The sequence below is a fragment of the Eupeodes corollae genome, chromosome 3, assembly GCF_945859685.1.
Source record: "Eupeodes corollae chromosome 3, idEupCoro1.1, whole genome shotgun sequence".
Taxonomy (NCBI): Eukaryota; Metazoa; Arthropoda; class Insecta; order Diptera; family Syrphidae; genus Eupeodes; species Eupeodes corollae.
Window position 1 is genome coordinate 64914737 of NC_079149.1, and position 22846 is coordinate 64937582.

Genomic DNA, 22846 nt, shown 5'->3' on the forward strand with positions numbered 1-22846 from the left:
GGAAAATACAAACCCAGTCAATTGAGAAACCCGATACATCCGAAATTAAAGAGAAGTCATGAGAATATACATATCTGATGAGCAGGAAGTTACCTATGGAAATATTGAAGATAATAGCCCAAAAACTAGCATTCTTATGTCCAAAGGATTTAAAAAGCAGTTCAACAATTCGACCACAAAAACAGAAAATAAAAGTAACTGGTGTGGAAGGCGCAGACCAGTTGCTTCAACATTACCGAGCAATATTCACAGCTTACAGAAATAAAAATTGAGCTTGCTAAGCTTCAATATGATACCCAAAAAGAGTAAGCGACTCAAATAAAATATAGTCTCTATTAAACATAAGTTAAGAAAACGTTTTTTAACCGGCATATTCCAACTCGCATAAGGCAGCATCACACTGGAAATTATGTCCACATAAACGCGCTGGTTCATCTTGCCAATGATTTGATGTATGGGGCCAACACCAGCATATGAGAAACTGCCCCATGTCATCACTTTAGCACCTCCATGCTTTACTGTTTTAATGGTGGACCGAGGCTTAAACTCGTAATTTTCTGGACGTCAGACGTATTGCCTGGAGCCAGTTCCACCGAATAAAACAATTTTAGAGGACTCAAAAGGATCCTTTCGGCTGTAGCGAACAATACGTAGATCGTTATTTTCACTCGTTTCTCGTTTCCGTCCCCGGGTTTCGACTTTTTTTTCATATTTTACAGAATTGGCGATCGTTTAGTCAGAGCACCCCAACATCAACTTTATATCCTTATGAGTTTTTCCTTCATTTCGCAACTTTTATACGATTTCCCGTTTTTCGTCGGTGCAGTGCTTTCCTCGGCCCACTAAATAACCAAACTTGTTTAGATATTCGATATTCCAACTATTTAATATTCCTATTTTAATTTAGTTACTTACTGTTTATTTTTTTTTAAGTTTTTGAGTTTTTTTTACGTACAATAAAGTAAAGATCATTTGATCTCTGGTTACAAATGTAAACGGTTATGAATTCCAAACCAGTTCATTGTTTTATCATCTTTAATGTCCCGTTATACATACCGGTAGAGAAATGGGCTGATTACCAGTATACACATGGTAAAAAAAACACTTGAGCAAATTTTGTAAAAGCACTCCTATTATTTTGAACACAGCTGTAAATCAAATTCTTTACCAAGAATAACGCAATCTGTAAAATCTGGACTTTATATCTTGGCTCTTATTTTACTGCTATAAAAATTGTTGCATCATGAGCAGAACCATGCAACCTTCCAACCACATCAGTAAACACCATTTTTGGAGTACGTACTCCCTGTACATTTATTGAAAAATAGCCTTTACTATTCCTAAATCGGACCCCCCTGAGATAAACTTGAATTTTGTGTGAAATGAAACCATATTTTATCATACCTAGAGACTGAATTTTAACACGTGTTCCGTCAAAAGAACCAATAACAGAGGGAAAAGATGCTATATCAAAAAAATCCCTATTAACCTGTGAAACTTCTGATGATGTAGATGGAATTTTAATATATTTCCTATACAGCTTTGCAATTCCTGTGGCAACTTTTGAAACATGCATAGCAAAGAATCGTAAACCTACCAATAGCTGGTTTATGGGTGGAATTGAATTATTTGAGCCGTTTATTTTGAAAGTGGCATAAGTCACTTTTTCAAAAAATCGAGTTAATGGCCAATCTAAATACAACGGTATCTTTCATTTTAAAAAAAATTGCACTCAATAAGTTCAGAACTATTAAGATTTCTTCGAGAGAAGTATTGGTAATTAACGGTATAACAAATATCTTAAAATTTGCACTCAATAAGTTCAGAACTATTGAGATTTCTTCGAGAGAAGTATTGGTAATTATGGGTATAACAAATATCTCGACTTAAAACAAAAGTGACTTATGCCACTTTCAAAATAAACGGCTCATTTCTAGAAGACGGAAAATTTTGTTCAACGATTTGTTATACAAGTCATGTATCATACCTGTTATAAGGCTGTTCTAAATCCTTCTCGATTTGTTCTAATACATGGATAGTCATCTTTTTAGTCAAACGAAATCTTTTGTAGAAGGCCAATTCATCGAAACTAAAAAAGTACTTATTCCTATCGTAAACCTGGCGGGGGACAACAACTTCAATGAGTACAAGAACCTCCACATCATCTTCCAGCAAATCGGGCAATTCAAAATTCATTGTTTTTATTTTATTTTAGTTCGAACAAAGAACTACTTTTTTTGGCACAACAATTTACTAAAATGTCATCACACGACATAATCTCCTAAGTGAAACTAAAGGTTTTATGCCCTATTATGTCTTCCCCATAAAATAAGTTTCAATTATGTCAAACTTTGAAAATAGTAACTTATGTGGAACTTAAATAGTTATGAGTGATATCAGCAAACGAGCCTCATTCTCTTTTCAGTAATTTTGTTTCTTATATTAAAAATGTATAAATGATTTTTTTTTCAATGAACTACTTAGTTTCTTATTTATGTATGTGAAGTGAAAAAACGATCTACATTTGCAAATGAAATCGAAAACTGAATTCGATCGTTTAATTGTGTCTATTTCTATTTTTACGAAATCAAGTATATCCGACATGAAACAAAATTTGATACGAGTGAAAATGGACATTCATAACCGATGAAAGCTTGTTGTTTATTTTTTGGGTCGATGTGCCGCTTAAAATAATTAATATCGAATTCAAACAAAATTAACTTTGTATTTTTGCAGGAAATACATTTTTTCACAACTATTACGATCCTTGTTTTGGTATTTTTTTAAAGGAGGAGCGACTTCGCAAGCAAACAAATTCCATTTTTATACTTACTGATTTGTCTTTGTTTTCTGTAAAAGTGAAACATAATACAAAATAAAAATAGTATTCCAATAAAAGAGAAAGACAACCAAAGAGAATAAAAAGAAACAGAAGGGGCAAAAATAATAAAACAAAAAAATAAATTAATAAAATGTTCTTTACTCTTGCATTAGTCATGTAACAAAAATCAAAAACAAAATAAAAAATATGACAAACATTAAATAAACACAAAGTAATACATAAATATTTGCACAATATTATAATAAAAAAAGAAATAACATAGAAAAGCAAAAATCGAGCAAATACAAAAAGTAACAATTTACTGATCGAAGCATTCGTGAGATGTTAATGATATTATTATATTAGTTATAATAATATTATAAACATCATCATAGGTTTTTATTAAAAATTATTGATAAGAATTAAAATAAAATAAAATCATAACAATTATAACAACGATAAAAACAAAATGCGAGTTTACTTCTCAGGATTTTCATCATGTAAAAATAAATAAATTGGAATACATAATATTTGTTTGTTTTTGTATGTTTTTTTTTTTTTTTAAATCCTGTTCATATAAATAAAATTTAATTCATTAAGTCTTTTATAGTAGACAAATTTATTAAAAACATTAAACTACAAGAAGGTTATAATAATTGTATGAGATAAGCAAACTAAAACAGCTGCAACGTTTATTTGTTTTGTTTCTTTTTGTTTTCCATTTTAATAATAATAACTAACACTAGTTATAATGATATCGTTTTTATCATTTTAATAATAAACGCGAAAAACTGTTTTAAACCGAACAAGTCTTGACATATTTATGTAAATGTTTCATATTTTTAGCTTAGCAAAAATAATTATTAAAATACGAATTGACAATTCATGTTACAATACAATTTCTAATTTCAAAATTCCCTAAACGAGTTTCGTTATTACAATATGTATCTGTAAACGAATGCAAAAACCACACTCTCATTTAACATTTAAATTTATAATAAAAAAGGGTATAGTTTTTTTTTGTTTTTTTTTCTTTCTTTTTGTTTCAATATTTAATTGCATATTTTATATAAATAATATATTATGTAGTTGGAATCATGGATGGTGTGAAAAAAAAACCATACAGAGGTGATGGTTTTTATTATTATTATTATTATTTACGTTTAATAATGTCATTATTTATTTTTAATTCTTTCAAGTGAAAGGGTTTGCTTTTTTATCTAAGAACAGATTTAAAGTAACAAATGGGGCTTTCGCTTAGTAATAACCTGAACATATATATATATAGATATACATATCTTCATCAATATAATCTAAATAAAAACACATAATAAAAATCACTTAATTGCTAGACAGTTAAAAAATTCAATTCATTAAACGAAACATGATTGTTACAACTAAATGCATTTTATTTTTATAAAGTCAGTCAGTCGTATAAAACTACAAGTCATAAAAATTACTTAGATCGGAGCGTTTTATTTTTGTTTCTTTCTTCTTTTCTTTTTGTTTTTTTGTTTTTTGTTTAAATACACAATCAATAACACTGTAGATGTTTTATTTTTTATATATATATATAATAAAACATTTTAGATCATTTTAGTCTAGTTAATAATTTTTTCTGTCAACATTTTAATTTTTGTATTATTAAAATATGTTGGGTTTATCTTACTTTTTGTTCACGTATCAAAATATTGAAATATATCAAAAATATAATTTAAATATTAACACTAGATTAAACAGCTTATTTTAACATTTTGAGTATACAACAGTTAAACAGCTTAGTAATACAAACTTGCAAAGATTTTTTAAGGAAAATGTCCTCAACATATACAATACACCTACTGTACATACTTGCGGATTCAGAAGCAAATTTTGAATATTTTATTTCCTTACATTTTTTTAATTTTCAACAAACAGAAATTAAATAAAAACAAAGAAGACTAGTCTTAATTCAGCTAGAGAATTTTTTAATAACTTTTTTTTGTTTGTTTAACGCATGCTTTAATATAACCACTACCAACAGAAATAATTAGTTTGGATTTTGTTTTATTTTAATTTAATTTTTAATTAAGACGACACTATTTAAGCTTTATTCAAAAAGCTAATTGGCAAAGCAAAAATCGCAGTGGTCAAAACTAAAACTAAAAAAACAACATAAATGCTGGGATAGATATTATAATATAATAGTATTAATAATAATAATAAGAATAATAATAACTAAACAGCAGTATTATTTATAACATTATAATTTTCAAAATGCAACACAAGAACATGAAATATAATATTATAAAAATAGTTTTTTTTTTGTTATATATTTTCAATCTTAAGTACACATATTTAACTGTTATATACATAATATATATCTTATTTATATATATATATGTATATGTATATTACGGAATGTCTGTCATGTTCATGCTCTTTCAATCCAGAAAAAAAAATATTTATTTTTGAGATCTTAAAAAACAAAATGTGACGTCAATATAGCTTATTATCTAATTCGAGAACAGATACAACTTAATAATTTTTATCTTCATTATACTTCTTTTAATAATAATCATGTAAAAAAGTAGTTAGCTACTTATTATTTATATCATGGTCAGCAATACTTTTGATAATATAAAAATAGTTTAGTTTGTAATAGAATGTAGACTCTAGTTTTTTGTTTGTTATATAAAAATATATGTATACGCAGAAGTAATATTAAGCTTCATCAAAGACTTATATATATATCATATATAAATATATATATATTGAGTTATCAAAAAATAAAAAGAAAAGTACGCATTACTTGCAATACATAACATACATACAGCAAAAATAATACTATAGTAGTAATACGATTTTAAATTTATTTTTCTTTTTCCTTTTGTTTATGTTTATTATTATTGTGCAATTGTTGTGCAAATTAAGTTTTAAATGAATTTTTTTTTTGTTTAATACATTTTGTTCCCATTTACATGTTTTTTAATTTTTTAAATTTAATTTTAAATTGTCAAATGTTTTATTTCAATTAAAAAACATTTTGTTTTTTAATAAATTTTTGATTAGATATATTTTTTATTGTTGTGGTAAAAAAGACAACAAATTCATTAACATCTACTTAGTATTATAATGTAAAGAGGAATATGTACGTTTAATCAGTTACCAATATATATTTTTATTTTAGTCCACAATTAGTCTTTGCTGATTGCCAATATTTAATAATATGTACGTAATAATAATAAAAAAGAAACTATATCATTAACTTCACGTGTTCTTCTTAAACACTATCGTTTATTACTTTATAAATAAATAACAAAAAGTATTAAAATATTAAATTGTTTTTTTTTTGTTTCTCTTTTTTTTATATATAAAAATATATTATAAATGCAATTGTCTTTTAAAATATCTACATTAACATAACGAAAAAAATACAAACAATAAATACATAAAAAAAAAAAACAAAAAAATAAGAACATTCATAAAAAATAAACAAGGAAAACATATACAGGTATAAATAAAAAAATAATAATTAAATAGTTAATAAATAAGTGTTGTACATGCACCGAATACATTTGCATTACAAGCCTATCGGTGGTACTTGAACATAGCGATAAATGTATAAGCGATAGTCCTTGCTAGCTAAGACAACACTTCCGTCGTCCATCAAAGCAACGTCGAAACACTGAGCGTGTTTTACTTTTGACTCGAGAGCTGACACCAACTGACCGTCCTGTGTGAATATTGTCAAGTTAAAGTTGTTGTGGTTGTCGGCTATCAGTATTTCACCATTAGAATTGATTCCGACTCCAATCGGATAGTTAGTTACGCCTTCTCCTCCGATCTGGCGCAAGTACTGACCTTCGTAATTAAATACCTTAACGCAATGGGCCCGATTGTCACTTATAAAAATTTCCTGTTTATCATTTACAATAACTCCATTGGGAAATTCCAAATGCTTGCTGCATCCGAATTTTTGAATAACGTTACCATTTTGATCAAATATTATGACTCGCATTACTTTACATTCCACCACGATAATGCGTCCCTTGTTATCCACTGTAACGCCGCGGGGATGTTGCAAGATATTAGCACCAAACTTTCGCACGAATTGTCCATATTGATTGTAAATCTGTATTTGGTGTGTTGGAGAACGTTCGGTAACGATAATGTCTCCAGATGTTTTAACAACAGCCACACGATTAGGATACAATAGTTGACCGTCTCTTTTGCCACATTCACCGAATTGGAATTTGAATCGGCCCTCCTTGTCGAATATCTGGATGCGATGATTGTTTGTATCGGCAACAATTATGTCATTTTGAGCATTGACAGCAACTCCACTTGGTTCTGTAAATTGTCCCTCTGTAACCCCAAATTCTCCAAATTTGCAATGGTAAATCATCTTTTGTCTCTTGATCTGTGATTTTGGTGGATACATTGTGGTGGACAAGAGTTTTGAAGTCAAATCCATGATGCTATCAGATGATGGACTACCAACGTTGTTATTTCCAACTGACATAACATTGTTATTACCCAGATTATTGCATGCGGTTTTACCCAAAGACGATATGTATTGCTCCGAAAGACCAGTGAAAATTGTATCAGAGCTTCCATTGCTCCATTTCTCGTATGGATTCAATTGCATATTTAGATCAGTGCCAAAGCTGCTTTGAAAGGTGTTATTGAAGCGTTTGGACGATACGGCATTAGAATCGAAGCTGTTGGTGGAATGAGTGATTGCATTTTGAGAGGCAGCAGATACGCTGTTATTGACAAAAGAAATGTCTAATATATTCGAGTTCATGGGAAGAGCTGCCATATTATTTGAATTATTTATGGCTAAGCCATTCATTGAAGATTGGTTTGTGTTGCTTGGTGTTGGCCTTGCAATAGGTGGTTGTTTTGTTGTCGTTGATTCGTTTGTTGCACGTATATAGCCAAAAATGTTGCGAACACCAACTTGAATTGACTGATAGTTGGAAACAAATTCAAGTTCAAATGGTACCTGTAGGTCTTGGACAACGGATTGGTACTGATATTCAACAGTTTTTCTTAGAGCTAAAACATCTTTTACGGTATTGGGCTTTACAGGTGTCCTTTCAATGCTATCGCATGCTTGTAGTGCCTTGTCAACTGCCTCTTTCGATCGATTTACGCATGAATTAATTGTCAGCATTTTTGCATTGTGTAAACTTTCGAGATCTTTTAAGATTTCTTGTTTTCTTTCGTCCAACATTGAATAGAAGAATTGGTATGTTTCGTTAACTTCACTGTGTGCCTTCTGATACTGTGATTTTATCTGGTTAACAATTAAATCGGAGTTACTAACAACGGTAACGATTTCACCAACTTTTCCACGTAGTTCTGCTACTATTCCTTGAATAACACAATCGGGTTGTTTGTGAAGAAACTCTTGGGAGTGTTCGACTTCATGCAATGCCGATGAATGTTCGCTAGAAACACAATCCTTGCAAACTAGTGCACTACAAGTGCGACAAAAATAGTTGAGTAGTTCATTCTTATGTTGATTACAAAAATACTGACTAGATTTGGTCATTGAGGTGGAGGGTATCAATTGTGATGCAAGTAAATTGACGTCGTCGCGATTTGATATACTGTTGGTTGTAGAGAGCTTCGTCATAAGTTCGTCTTTACAATTGAAGCAATGATTCTGAGATGAGACTCCTGTGTTGTTTTCAAAAACACCGTTAATTATTTTTGACAATGACGAATTCGATCTATTCGACTGTGATTGGAATATATTCGAAATAGAGTTGCCGAATTTAAATTCGTTTATGCTTGATAGTCCAGAATTACTGTTCAATGAGTTTGAAATTGATGGATTTTCAATCAAACAAACATTATGTCCATTGAAACAATGCATAAATTCATGCGCAGTTACACAATTTGAGCAAAGGAAATTAGCACATTCGAAACATTTTGCTACTGCGTCTGATTGTTTACTTTTGCATGCAGTACAACGTGGGACTGCAGAACCATTAGGAAAACTAATGCTTACAAGATTTCTTGTGATGATGCCATTGCATTGGACTGTGTTCTCCTTGTCGCTAGCGTGTTCGTCAATACTTTGAATTGTCGACAGGCCAGAAACTGTTCCTCCGCAATTTAAACCACTGCTTGACGAAGTCGATGACGCCGATGATGATGCGGATGATGTTTGGTGTTGGGAATCAATACTGCTTGTTGCTCCGCTGTAATCGTCACAAATTGCAGAGTCACTTACTGGTGGCGAAGAACCGCTTAAGGTTAATGGCGAGTCTGACAAATAACCATTATGATCACCGTATGATTCGATTGAATTTGTTCCCCTTATAGAATCAAGTGATGGCGTTGGAGAAGTAGCCATTTCCAACTGGTGTGTGTGTTTTTTTGAATGCAAATATATGTATGTAGATTTGATGTTATTTATAATGTTTTTCAAACTATTTCTCTTAGTTTATAGAAATAATTAAAGCTTCGAATACAGTCATTTCGCTCCGATGTTATTTCAATTTTGGCTAGAATGGGAAAAACTTTTAATAGAATTTTATTTTATGCATATTTAAATCTTTAAATATAGGTACAATTTGATAAATAGAAGCTTTCAGCTGGAATTGAGTATACCTGCTTAAACCTTAATTTCTACACTTTTGGATTTTAAAGTTAGTTCATATCAAATAAGTCTTATCAACAAATTAAAATTAATAAAGTACGAGAGTTAAAGTACTTACGAAAAATGAAAACACTGTTAACAAAAACTTTGTTTCCTCAGTTCTTTGAATAAGATAAGTATTTATTTTTGTGAACATTTGATACAACACTGGTACTTTGCCTAGACTAAAAAACTCGACTTAAAAACTTTAAACCAGCTGATTGATACATAAATAAATGTATTATAATTTTAATAATAATTATTTTAACTAACTGCTTATAAAAAGAACAAAATATTGTTCATAACGTACAATAAAGGTGTAGTGCATTTCCTTTATCGTCCGTTTTAATAATGCAAGGAAACAAGAAACCTGATCAGATCGAACACTCACCACTATTGTCAACCCTCTTCGATGATCCACTTTCACTTCCTTCCGCAGGGGATGATAGGTACATAATATGTATGAAGGTATATAATATAATTTTGTATTTTTATTTTGCTTACAAAACACTATAAGTTGTACCAAAGTTGTACACAATTGAAGTTTTACAATTCCACCCCTTCAAAAAATTGCGAAATGAATCAAGGAAGAGAACAAAAAACACACCCATGCGCTCAGACAAGGGCTCATCACGCACACACTTGCGTATTAACGGGGTGGTTTTAATTCTGCAGCTGGTTGTTTTTACATATGCTTCGGTAGGTTTTGTATCGTTTTTGATTCTCCATTCTACCTATATCCATAACGTTTTCTTTCAAAAAAAAAAGAATGCTCATGTTAATCCTATTGCAACATTTGAAAGAAAAAAAAAATTGTATTGTTATTGAATACCTATTCTTTCGTGAGCAGTGGCAGTGTTTTGATTTTTAGACAGATGGTCGATTATTATACAGCTTTATACCACTAAAATTGTTATTTGATAAAATAAAAGGATGCTAGTTACCAACCCATATGGGCATGTACCAAAGAAAAAAAAAAAGATATTTTCTCGATCGCGGCCCACAAATTCGTTGTAATTCAAAAAGTGAAGAAATAAGTTGGTAAGTATACCATTTTACGTACACTGCATTCTTTAAACTTTACAATAAAATGAACAAGAATGTAGTTTTTGTAAGAACGATCTTATAAGCAAGTGTTCGGGATGTTAACTCGAAACAATTTTATTGTCTTGAGCACAACTGGGATCATCCTTTTCATTTCTTTTTAAATCGTTTATGTTGTGAAAAAGTGCCTTATTCCTTTATAACCCTTGAGCATCAACCGAATATTTAGGTCACTTTAACTACTTATGATTATCGAAGTTTAAGGAATAAACGAAATTAAAAAGAAAAGTGACACTTCAAAACGATGGACGCATGCACTCAAATACATTTTGAGATACATAGGTACATATATAATAATTGCGGTATCAGAGAATGTTGTTAATACTTTTGCCACTTCAAAGTTCCTTGTTTCGTCACCAAATAGGTACAAGAAGCTGGGTGGTGTGATCTTTACTGGTGCCTGATTATGGCATTCGCGGCGAATCTTATTGCTAGCTAGTTTGCCATTTTTCAATTATTGCTTTTGCTATCGACTTCTTTGTTTTGAATTCGACCAATTAACAAATTGGAAGGCGAATTTGAAATATCATTATGTTTGTTGGCGAGTTGAAATCCGATAGTTTTTTTTTGGTGGATTCACAGGCGAAAGAATATCAATTATTATTCACTGTTCGATTTGGTTGATTCTTTCTTGATTGTAATTATATAAGAATGTGAGTTAGCTTTATTTTAGTTTTCTTATAGTTTATCCACAATCCACAAATATAAACAAAACAAATTGCGTGTCAAATCACTGCAATAATGGAAGAAAAAGTCAAACCAAAAGTGTCGAAACACTGGAATATAGGAAGAACTATTTTCGCTTCTCTGCGAAATCTTTAACAAGGAAATACGACGCGTGTCGAATTTGAAACTTCGAATTGAAAACCACGAACCTCATAATCAAAGTTTTCTAACCGTCCTACGGTTTGGTAATTGGTTTATTATTAATAACAAAAGGCGTAGCAACAAAACCTAAATATAAAATATAAATTTCATATAAACTCAAACTAAGTTCCAAGTTGCTAAAATATTGATTGGACAAAGAAAAAAACTAAAATAAAATCAGAAATTTTAATTTCTTGAAAGCTAAAAAAAGAGGATGTCGTAAAGAATGAACATATTATGTAGTTGATTCAACAAAGTTTAATTATATGATCACAATAATGGACTCTTTAGCATAAAGGAATTAAAACAACCTAAATGACATTTAAAACCAAACAACTAACTCGAGTTTAATACTGGTGTTACTTATATTCAACCTCTAGTGATTCGGTTTGATAGGTATACAGTGATGAAAAAAATAATAGAAACGATCTTAGCTTGCAATATTGTAATAAAAAGGGTATAGGGAAGAGTATAAACAAATTTAAAAATACCTCTTAGTACTTTAAGAAAAATTTCATATTAAATTGTTAAACTTAAACAAAACGAAATATTTATATAAAATCCCTGGAAAAAAAATAATATAAACAAATTAAGAATGGTTTTTTGTTTTTAAACAGAATTATTAAATGGTTAAAATTGTTGCACATTTATTTTAAGTAGAATAATCGCATCTTTTAATATAAAATTAACGACCTTGCCATGTTTTGAAAAGTGTGCAATACCATCAATTTGTTTGGTTTTTCAACTTAAAATTTGTATGTCTTAGGCCCTGTAGTTTCTTTCAAGTTCATCCCAGACATATTCTATTATTTTGAAATCGAATACTTTTGTAGGGACGTCCATTAAGTATATTATGTTATGGGGATAATATTCTTCTTTCTACAAATTATTTGAATCCTCATTAATTGGCATATCCTCTTCGGCATGGGCATTTCTTTAATACTTAGGTTAGGTTATAGTGGCTGTCCAAGATGGAAACGGACACATTTAGCCCAGTTTAATGGCCCATTGTGATAACTTCAATACTTACGAGTTCGACTTTAGTCAACAGAGCACATATTTTTTATTCAATTCAAACAATTGGCCTAGCTTCAGATATTAAAAAAAATGCAAAAACTTTATAGTGTTTCCGCCAAAATCCTTAAGGGCGTCGTCCCATGTGATGGTTTTAAAAAAATCGATTTTTTCACAAATTGCTAGTTTAATATGTCTAGAATACGGTAGAAAAGGGATTGTTCAAAATTCGAAGTTGTTTTAAAGTTACATGGAAAAACATGGGGTAAAGTATGTACATTGGCACACAGATAGTTGAAATTGATAGCTACTTATCAGTTATCATATTTAATAAAAGTTTTGAAGGTAATTTGAAAGTAATGACCTATATGCAGTGAAGCCCAACCTTATGTTGTGAAACGTGATGGAAAAGCGAATCTCACGTTCTGAGCGGCGCGTAAGTGATGCCGTTAAACAAGCCAGAATCGATTCAAGAGCTGAACAATCTGCTTTGAAAGAGTTTCAAGAAGAAGAGGAAGGAATACTCTAGTGACTAGGAATCGCCGATTGAAAGGTAAGTTGATATTTTCATAGTTAAGAGGACTTGAAACTTTAAAAGAGTTTTTCTCAAAACTGTGTTTTCAAACTTTCCTCCATCGTATCTCAAAAACAGCTTGACCGAATGACTTGAAATTTTATGGGTTGGATTCAGCACATGTAAATGCATGGAAGTAACTATCGGCATGCAAAAATTCCAAAAAAAATCATTTTTTTATAGCAAAAAACAAACGCAAAACTCGCCAAATGTCTCCATAAGTCCAATTTTTAGTATATTCATTTGATGATAGTTCATTCCATGCATTAAGGCTCACTGATTAAAACGCCGTTTACTTTTTTTTGTTTAAGATAAGCGAATCAGCCGGAATCGTGGAGAAAGTGCGAGTCCATTTTTTCGCGGTGGAGTTACTCACACCGGTGTAACTTGTGTTCTTTACAATATTTTTAATTCAAATTTTGTATTTATACTGTCTAACAATGTTAATAAATGATAATAAACTTAATAAAGTTGTATCTATTTACTGGTCGTAAAAAAAAATCCTAATAATTCTTCAAAATACAGGCCGTCACATGGGATGATCTCCCTTAAGTATTGTCTTCATGTATTTGGGATTGAACTTCCTTGAATATCCGACATAATTTTTTTCCATATGATCTGACATTAAATTAGACTCCGAATACACGGAGATGATAGTTAAGAATTGTGGCCTAGTTTTTATAACGTTCCTATTATTTTTTCCATCACTGTATTAAGGAGTTAGCACATCATTGAACTAAATATTACATTTTGTATTTTTTTTTTATTTAATCAAGTCGACCCAATGTCTTCTGGGAAGCAAACTTTTCTGAATAGTTTGTAACTTCGCAGTTAATTTTCAATTACCCGTCTCCGAACAGAAACACGTATCAATATTAAAACTTAACGAACTTGTTACGCTTATTTGTTTATGTTAAAGACAAAGAAATTGAAAGTTTGTCCTCTTGTTTTATCAAATTGCGATTTTGAAGGTTCCCAATTCCCCTTTTTCATTTTTTGTTTGGAAACGATATACCATTTCATGTGTAATGACAATTTTGGAAAAAGAATGGACCAATATAACAGAAATAGAGTTCAAATGGTTGGTTGTGTTTTGCACAATAGAAGGTAGAAAGAAGACCAAACCGAGAAAAATCAAAAGAACCAAAGAAAATATTTTTCCAACAAAAAATGACATTAACTTCAAAATAATTCTATAAACCGAAAAATAACGTTTTTGACTTTCTTAAATATTGTCGAAAACCCGAAGTTTTTTTACAAGAAAAACTTTAAAAAATGGTTTTCTAGAAAAATATCTCAAGAACAAAAACAGATATTGAAATTCAACTTATTTTATCACTTGAAAAATATTCTTGCTAACTTTTATTTAATTTACTAGAAAAATGCAAGATTGTAAATTTGGTTTTAAACTGAAATATTTTGATTACAAACAAAAATATTAACTTCAAACTTGTTTTATCTAACACAAAATATTGTTAAACTTTTAGAAAATCGGAAGACGAATTTCAAGTGAGGGTCGCATCCCATCCTCTTTGAAAATAGTACGTTTTTACTAGACTGGTTAAATCATTAAGTGGTTGAATTAGGAATATGAAGGTATCCCTTGTAGATTTTTTTAAAAATCCATCTGAAGAAAAAAATAAATTATTATGTACAGACATGGACATTAAAATAGACACAGAGACAGTTGCTAACAGAGTAAACCCAAATAATAACAACAACATGCATTAGAAGTAGTTTAAATCGTTAACCAAGAAAGTTAGACTTTCTTATGCAAAATAACATGGGTCTTATTTTTTTTGTTTGCTTGTTTGGAGATGAACCGTTCCTTAGGCAAGACTCTGTTTTTGATGGACATTAAAATAGAAACGCATTGGAACACAGCGCTTAATATTTAACAAGTATCAAAAATATTAGTTTCTAATATTTTTTTTTATTTTTATAAAACAATAACTTCACTTTATGAAGTAAAATTCAAATTATTTTAAAAATATTACATTTAATTCTAAGGAAAATATGGGTCGCGGTAAGCATTGTTCCCTAGAAGAGAAGGCTGTCATTTTAGTTCTACGAAGTGAAGACAAATCTTTAAGGGCAATAGCCAGAATAATGAGCAGATTTCTTAAGTTGATTTAAAAAGCAATTTGAACGCTGAGAGCCAAAAACCAGAGGGTAAACCAAGCAAAACAACCCCAAGAGAAGACTGAAAGATAGTTTTATTCTCAAAAAAAGATCCTCACAAGTCTTCAAGGGAAATACAAAACAAACTACAGATTCCATGAAACTTCCAAAACTGTTCCTAAAAGACTTGTTGAAGCTAACTTGCTCAGAAGGATGGCAAGAATGATGCTCTTTCCAAGTTTAAATTCGCTCATGATCATTTTGATTGGAGTGGGACACAAGGAGGCACAATGTTTAGTGGATGGACCAAACAAAGATAAATATGTTCGGAAGTGATGGCGCACAAACCCATAGAAGGCTTAATTTAAAAGACTCCCAAATACATCCAGAAATTGGTCAAGAATGGTGGCGGTAATATCATACTTTGGGGTTGATTTTCTTTGTATGGCGCTGGACCAATACATTTGATTGAGGGAAAAATGGATCAAAATATGAAGGTGAATATCATGAAGGATATGATGCTGTTTTTTGCGGACGACAACCTGCCTCTCAAATGTGTTCTACAACAGGACAATAACCCTTAGCACACATCCAAATCTGCTCAGAATTTTAAGGACCAAAAAATCAGCATATTCTAATTGCCTTACCTCAATCCCATAGAACATTTTTGGGGGGAATTTAAAATGTGCGGTTGGGAAACATTTAACAAAACAATAAAGCCGAACTGTGGTGGATGGTTCAATATTTTAATTGACAGATGTCGCCGATTATTTGACTCAATGTATAACAGACACACTGTATTCACACTGTAATTAAAGCTAAGGGCCAGGCTACAAGATAGTAAAATAATTTTACAATCTAAAATACCTAGCATTGCATTTAATTTAATTTTTTTTAAATCCTTGTATCTATTTTAATGTCCACGAAATTTGCTCCTATTTTTTTATAATTAGGAATTCACAATATTTTATGTTAAAAGTTTACTAAAGATAATGGGTAATTTTAGTTTAAAATAAAGAAAAATGAAGATCAAACTTGAAAAAATTAAATTTTTAAAACTCTCTTTGGTGTTTCTATTTATAAAATTGTAAAAATCTTTATTTGATAATCATTTAATCTGTTTCAATACTTTTTCCTATTTTTAAGGTTTAAGTTTGTAATTTCAAATTCAATGAACTTATTTCAGATAGTTTCGCAAATTATCCCTTTTGAATATTTTTTGTTATTCAAATTTAATAAATACTAAAAATAATAGAAGTGTGTAGTTTTAAAAATTTAATTAATTATATATTTAGTAGCAAAAATTAAGGTTCACATAGCTATATAGGTATTTATGTAGGTATGTAACTATCCTTGGTTAAATTTGAAGTATATACCTAGGTACGAAATTAACGAAATTATAATGATAAAAGATTCTCACGTACAATGTTTTAATACACACAAATATTTGTATTATACCTTCATTAAATAAATTATTTCAACTTTGATAAAACTCTTCCAAGTAGCTATTTATTACTAAGCATTATATTGTTTAAATATTCAATAAAACCCGGCCATTGACTTTATGCTCATACGTAGGTATCTATCTATCTATACATGACTTTCATTCCTCTAAAAAGTTTATAAGTTTTGTATAATTATACTACCTTGCATAATATTATACAAACAGTCATTTGTTTTAACTCCAACAAAAAAAAACTATCCGAATCCCATTTGTTTTCAGATAAACATTTTATCAAACAAAAAAAAAGAAAGAACTAAATAAATTCAGGTTTATTCTGCAAAAGTATTTGCCTCTTAGGTTGATTGTACTAAATTCAAAAACGCGGGCGAAACCCTTTGTCTACATTCTTTTTCTACCTTTTCTGCTTTTTATGGTAAAGATACACAATGAAATAAAAATATAAAATAACTAGAAATACACAGCCTCGTCCAGTTTGCAGATGTCTTTTTCATCACAAACACACACACAAAACACAACACTCACACTCATACATCCATGCTAAAATACGTTAAACCCAGTCCCTGTAGGTATATTGATCTATTTGTTGCCTCCTGTATGACAAAAGCAATAACACCAAGCAAAACAACCAGAACCAGCCAAACATTATTTCGACTAGACTTTTATGTTGTCCTACCTTTACTTCTCTTCTCGATACAAATCAATCAAATCAGAATTTATAAAAAAAGGTGCTTTGAATTAAAAAATACATATCTACGTTTATATATATGTATGAAGGCTTATACGAATGTATATATTCGCCCATATTTTATATATAAAAAATATATTTAAAATTATTAATTTTACTAATTATTATAAAGCTAGACAAAAAAAAACATTAAGATTTAAACTAATAAATAACACACAATAAGTAGATAGATATATACAGAGACGGAATTTTCAAGATCAGGTCAAAATATGGAATTCAACGTATAGTCAGAGCTCAGTCAGTGAAGCCTTCAACTCTAAAACCAAGGTCATTACTATTTTTATTCGAAACGTGTTTTAGTTATTGTAATCGGCAACTTCTTTAATAATTGTGAAACAACAAAATGTACGCCACAGCACAGACCGTCCGCACTAGAGAAGTCACAGAGGACAGAGTAGAGTAGAGTAAAATAAAATAAAATACAGAAAGAAAAGAACAACGAACTACCAAACCAAAGAAGAGACATGTTTTTCTTTTTATTTAAAAACGTTTAGATAATTGCGGAAGTTTGTTAAATGAGATTCCACTCCACCAGCTACCAGCACCACACACCTCAAATCAAATATACTGCTGCTGCTTCTGCTGTGGCTATGTGGGTACTTATTTTTGTTTTTTTCTTTTCTTTTCAATATAATGCAAAAATAAAATTAGTAAACTTAAATTAAAGAAGAAAAAATGCAAAACTCCTATATTATATACCCAAAAGTATGTATAATAAAATAATTTAATGTTTTCTTATTGTCCGCCAATGCACTAAAAAAGGGACAACTGATAAATCCGAAAATGTTTGTATATTAAAATAAAAATAACAAAAACCACACAAATCGTTAATACCAGTTGAACAATTTAATTTATAAATTAACAAACCATGTTTTCTGCGCTGAAGCTAAAGCTAAAGCTGAATCTGAATTAAATGAACCCTCTAACATAGAACGTTGACCCTCAGAGCTGGGGACAGAAAAAAATAATCTTGTTCGTCGATTCGATTGTTTTAATGAACACGCGGAACTAGTCAAAATGAATAACAATTAAATATCTTTGACAGCAGTTCGTTCTTCGGATATAATATAATTTATTTTTTAAATTGTTTTTATTTTTAAAATTGTGCAAGAAGTAATAAAAGCTTGGAACAAAAACTCGGCGAGCGTACAAGCCAATCCTATCCTTGACTGTTTTATTTTTTTTACTGGCCGACTGTCTGTGTCTGCACAAAACCAAGGAATAGTTCTTTGTTAGAGGGGAAACGGAATGGAAACGGAATATGCCGCAAAATGGCAGATTTTATGTATCCAATTTTTCGAGAACAAATTTTTATAGCGTTTCCTCAACACACAATTAGAAACAATGGATATTTAATATTTTATTCATAACAAACCTTGTTTTTTATGTTTTTAATGCTTTTCCGATTCACAAAACAAATTTTTGTTGCAAGCTTGCAGGCATTGATCTCAGTAAATCGTTAGTTCACAAAGTAATCGAATTTTTGGTTTTGGTTTGGATATTTTATTAGTAAAAAGTTCACACTTTGTCGGTTGGAATTGGAATATCCTTATGTAGTAGTTTATTAACTCAGCTAATGCCGTTTATAAGTACTTCTATGTTTGTTTAGTTAGTTTTATTAATATTTTAATCCCGATTATAAAATTTTCGTCAACTTCAACTAAAACAATATTTTCCAACACGCAACCTTTTGTGACTGCCAAACAATACTAAGCATTGAGCAAGCAAAGCAAAGCAGAGCAGTACAGAAAAGAAACAGAATATGGCTACGGCGTGGAGTGGAGTGGAGTGGATAGACAAGCGCAAACAACGGCTGTTGGTCGGTACTCGGTCGGGATGAAAAAGTGAAAAAGAAACAGAAATAAAACAAGAGGACGCACACATTCGCGTATATAGGTGTGTTGTGTTTGTGTTTTGTTGTGTGTAGGTTGCTATATTGGGTACAGTAAAACCAAATTAACTAATGAGCTTCTTTGCGCCATATTTCCTGACAGTTAAATGGGTTCATTCAGTGCCAGTTGAGTTTTATTTAAAAAATAAACTATATTTTCGATTGGTGAATAGTTACGTAGTATTATAATATACTATGGTAAAAAACATAAGTTGGCTCAACTTTCCATTACCGCAGCACGAATTTCGACCCGTGGTTTTTTTTATTCGATAGATATGTTCAAATAAATAATAACTATAGCAATTTTAGAGCGAGGAAACATTTATTTCTATTTTTAATTAATTTTTAAAGTTCACTTTTTTACATACAAAACACATAAAAATGGTTGATTTTGACATTTCTTCCCTGTTTTTTGTTCAGTGTTGCCATACTTTTTTTTCTTGGTAATTGCTTTTATGTTAGTGCTCAAATGAAAAAGTACTTTGCATATACCCAAACTCGCACCCACCCCAAATCCTAAAGTGACCCCAAGCAGGGTGGTTGCATGCCCCCTTACATACCTAGCTGTTAGTACGCCGTGCTATCAATTAAAAAAAAACTTGTTTTAGGCTCAAAAAATGCAATACAAAAAAAGTAGGGTTAAGTCCGAAAAAGAAAATATTTTTTTATGACTTAAAGTTGTTTCCTCGCCCTAATATTTAAAACATGTTCTATTGAGACCCCTACCTAACTGTAAAAAAATCAGAAGGAAATTCGTGCTGCGGCAATGGAAAGTCGCCCCAAATTGTGTTTAAAAACACTAGTTTTTGTGAAAATAAACCAAAACCGAAAAAAAAGAAGAATTCAGATCTCTTTAAAATAAATTCAGGAATTTATATTTTTTTCTTTCTTCAACAAAAAATCCGTCTGAATGTACGAATTTACAGTTAACATTAATCTGTCAAAAATAAAATAACTAATTTAAATCAAACAAATTTTTGGATAGGAGTACAAAAGCAGACTCAACTTTCCATTACCGCAGCACAAATTTCGACTCGCGGTTTTTTCTATTTGATAGATATGTGCAAATAAATAATAACTATAGTAATTTTAAAACGGAAATCATTTGTTTTATTACTTTTGTAAATACAAAACAAGCAAAAATGGTTGATTTTGACATTTCTTCCATGTTTTTTGTTTAGTGTTGCCATACTTGATTTTTTTTGTTGGAGATTTCTTTTATTTTAGTGCCCAAATGCAAGAAGTACTTTGCATATACCGAAATTTGCACCCACCACAAATCCTATAGTGGTCCCATGCAGGAGGTTTGCAGGTAGTACGCCGTATCAATTCAAAAAAACTTGTTTTAGACTCAAAGATAAAGTCCGAAAAAGAAAATATTTTTTTTCTATGACTTAAAGGTGATTATTATTTAATATTTAAAACATGTTCTATTGAGACCCCTACCTAACTATGACAAAAAAAAAATCAGAAGGAAATTCGTGCTGTAGTAATGGATGTTGCCCCCAAAAGGATTTCAAAATTTTAAATTATGTTTTGTTTCTATTTATAGAAAAAATACAAGATGTAAAATGGTCGGGTGTTTCTGTTAGAGTTGTGAGCAGAGAAGCAGCCGAAGCCACATTTTCAACAAAATGGCCATAGTTTTAAAAAGGAGTGTGTGAAGCACTTAGCTGAATGAGTAAAACAAAAATTTACAATCTGAGGAGCAAATACAAATAAGATTTATCCAGTCATATTTATGAACTTATACCAAAACTCGTCGGTGTAAACAATAAGACGGATTCAAAACTTGTTGGTTTGTCTAGGAGTTCCGCTTCGAAATGGGATCCTTATAATAAAGTTATAAGAATTCTGGGGGAACTTTGTGTATCTCGGTAACGTCGGTAATGCTGATCCACATGAAAAGCAGAATAGGGCTGATAGTTTAATTTCCAGAAAGTATGCCAATTGAAAAATGATCAACTTCAGGGAATAGAAATTTCGCACATTCAAATTTAACGGATGAGTTCAAGTTTGAACTCAAGGCCTGGGCTGCAAAAAGAGGAAAAGCAAATGAATAAGAAAACATCGACCATAGTTATAAAAACAAATTAAAATGATAATTTTGCAAAGTACAAGTCTTTACCTTCTAGATGTAGTTTAAATCAGTTTAGTATCGCACTAAGTACACCAATACCTCGATTTGCGTCGTTTTGTTTTGCGTTTTTTCGAAGTTGCGTCGATGATGAATTAGTACTAATTCTTACTGTGCGTCGTTAGATTCTACAAGTTGCGTGTTTTGGGTTGCAGTCTTAATTTTTTTTTTAAGTAAAACATTTTTCTAATTTTTTTAAAAGGTGGCTATGACTTTTGATTCAAATTACACGCCATGCCAACAAAACTCGGGGATTCCCTTTCTATTCTAAGCTGTTCAGCAAACACTAGATCGGTATTTTGTCCTTCCATCCATGAAATGACTCACACACAGGAATGGTTGAGAGTTGTTGGCCACTAGTTGTTGGTCACTATATATTTGGAGTTGACTTATACCTTACCTATATTTTATTAAATAAGTCTTTTTGATTTTTTAATATTTACAGCTATAGCCAAAATAATAGGAACACTCTCTAATTTTAGCTAATATTGTGTGTAGTACTTACAGTAGGCAAATATTAAAACAAATTAATGTTATATATGTAAGTTTGTTGCCATCTTATTCACAAACTTAGCCACCATAATGACTACTTTGCCAAATCTCTTCTACCGCCTCGACACTTTATGTATTTACATCTAGTATTAAGTATCTTACTTTTCAATACTAATATTTTATTATTTTATACTAATTTTCAATTGCATGTAAAGTGTTCAATAAGTTGCATCAAAGATTTCCAAGCCGACATTACTGTTTAGGTATTTTAATCAATATTATTCTTATTGTTATGTTTTAATTGCCCGGCAAAATCCTCATTCAAACCCTCCAAGTGGGTGCCAGGCGGGCAATGATCACCACAGTAGTCCTGTGCGTTTTTGGCAGGATGGTGATTAGCTAAGGTTGAGTTGGATCGCTGAATTGTTGTAACTCCTCAATAGTGCAACGTTCGGAAACCAAATTTAATCATAGTTTAGAGGTTCCTTATTTCAGTGGTGCCGTGAGCGTACTTGTACGAAAACCGTGCCGAAGAATGAAAGGCTGGGGGATAAACCAGCCGTTAACGAGCTCTTTCGGATGCTGTGGCAAGGTCCGTCATATTTCTGCCTTACCCCGGCAAGCGGCTCTGCCGGGGCTGACCGTCTCTCCGCATTACTCGTGGGAACAAAATGAAAAATTTAAAGAATAAACAAACAAACAAAACAATTATTAGATAAAAAAAATGCACCAAGGCTGCCAATGCGGTCACATCACCTGAAAAGGCTGTCGAGCCAAATCAGGTGTGTGAACGTGTTGTCAACCCTGTGGCTGCTACTAGTAGCGAGAGTCCTTCTCCCTCTACTAGCCGCAACCTTTACTTGAAGGAATTACCCGTCAATGGAACAGCTGTGCCGCTCGGCAGTCTCAAGGGCGGAAATTCCACACCCCACTTCTTCCCCGCTCCTGCTAGGACGTCGCAAGCGACCCCAAGAAGGG

At 31.0% G+C, this 22846-nt stretch overlaps 1 protein-coding gene across 2 annotated transcripts; it reads right to left on the reverse strand.

Annotated features, from left to right (window-relative positions):
* Positions 1-4882: 4882 nt before the first annotated feature.
* On the reverse strand, positions 4883-19106 carry LOC129949773 (brain tumor protein). Of its 2 annotated transcripts, none has more exons than XM_056061419.1 (2): positions 18724-19106; positions 4883-9324 (listed from the first exon to the last, which is right to left on the reverse strand). In XM_056061419.1, exon 2 carries the CDS (start codon positions 9171-9173, stop codon positions 6384-6386), a length of 2790 nt encoding a protein of 929 aa, XP_055917394.1. In that variant the 5' UTR covers positions 9174-9324; positions 18724-19106; the 3' UTR covers positions 4883-6383. The 2 variants fall into 2 exon arrangements, with proteins under 2 accessions (XP_055917394.1, XP_055917395.1); XM_056061420.1 differs by lacking the exon at positions 18724-19106 and adding an exon at positions 18216-18635.
* Between the last annotated feature and the right edge of the window lie 3740 nt (positions 19107-22846).

Bases quoted from the DNA above. Each gene is read 5' to 3' on its own strand.
- LOC129949773 (XM_056061419.1), bottom strand. From the start codon at position 9,173: ATGGCTACTTCTCCAACGCCATCACTTGATTCTATAAGGGGAACAAAT.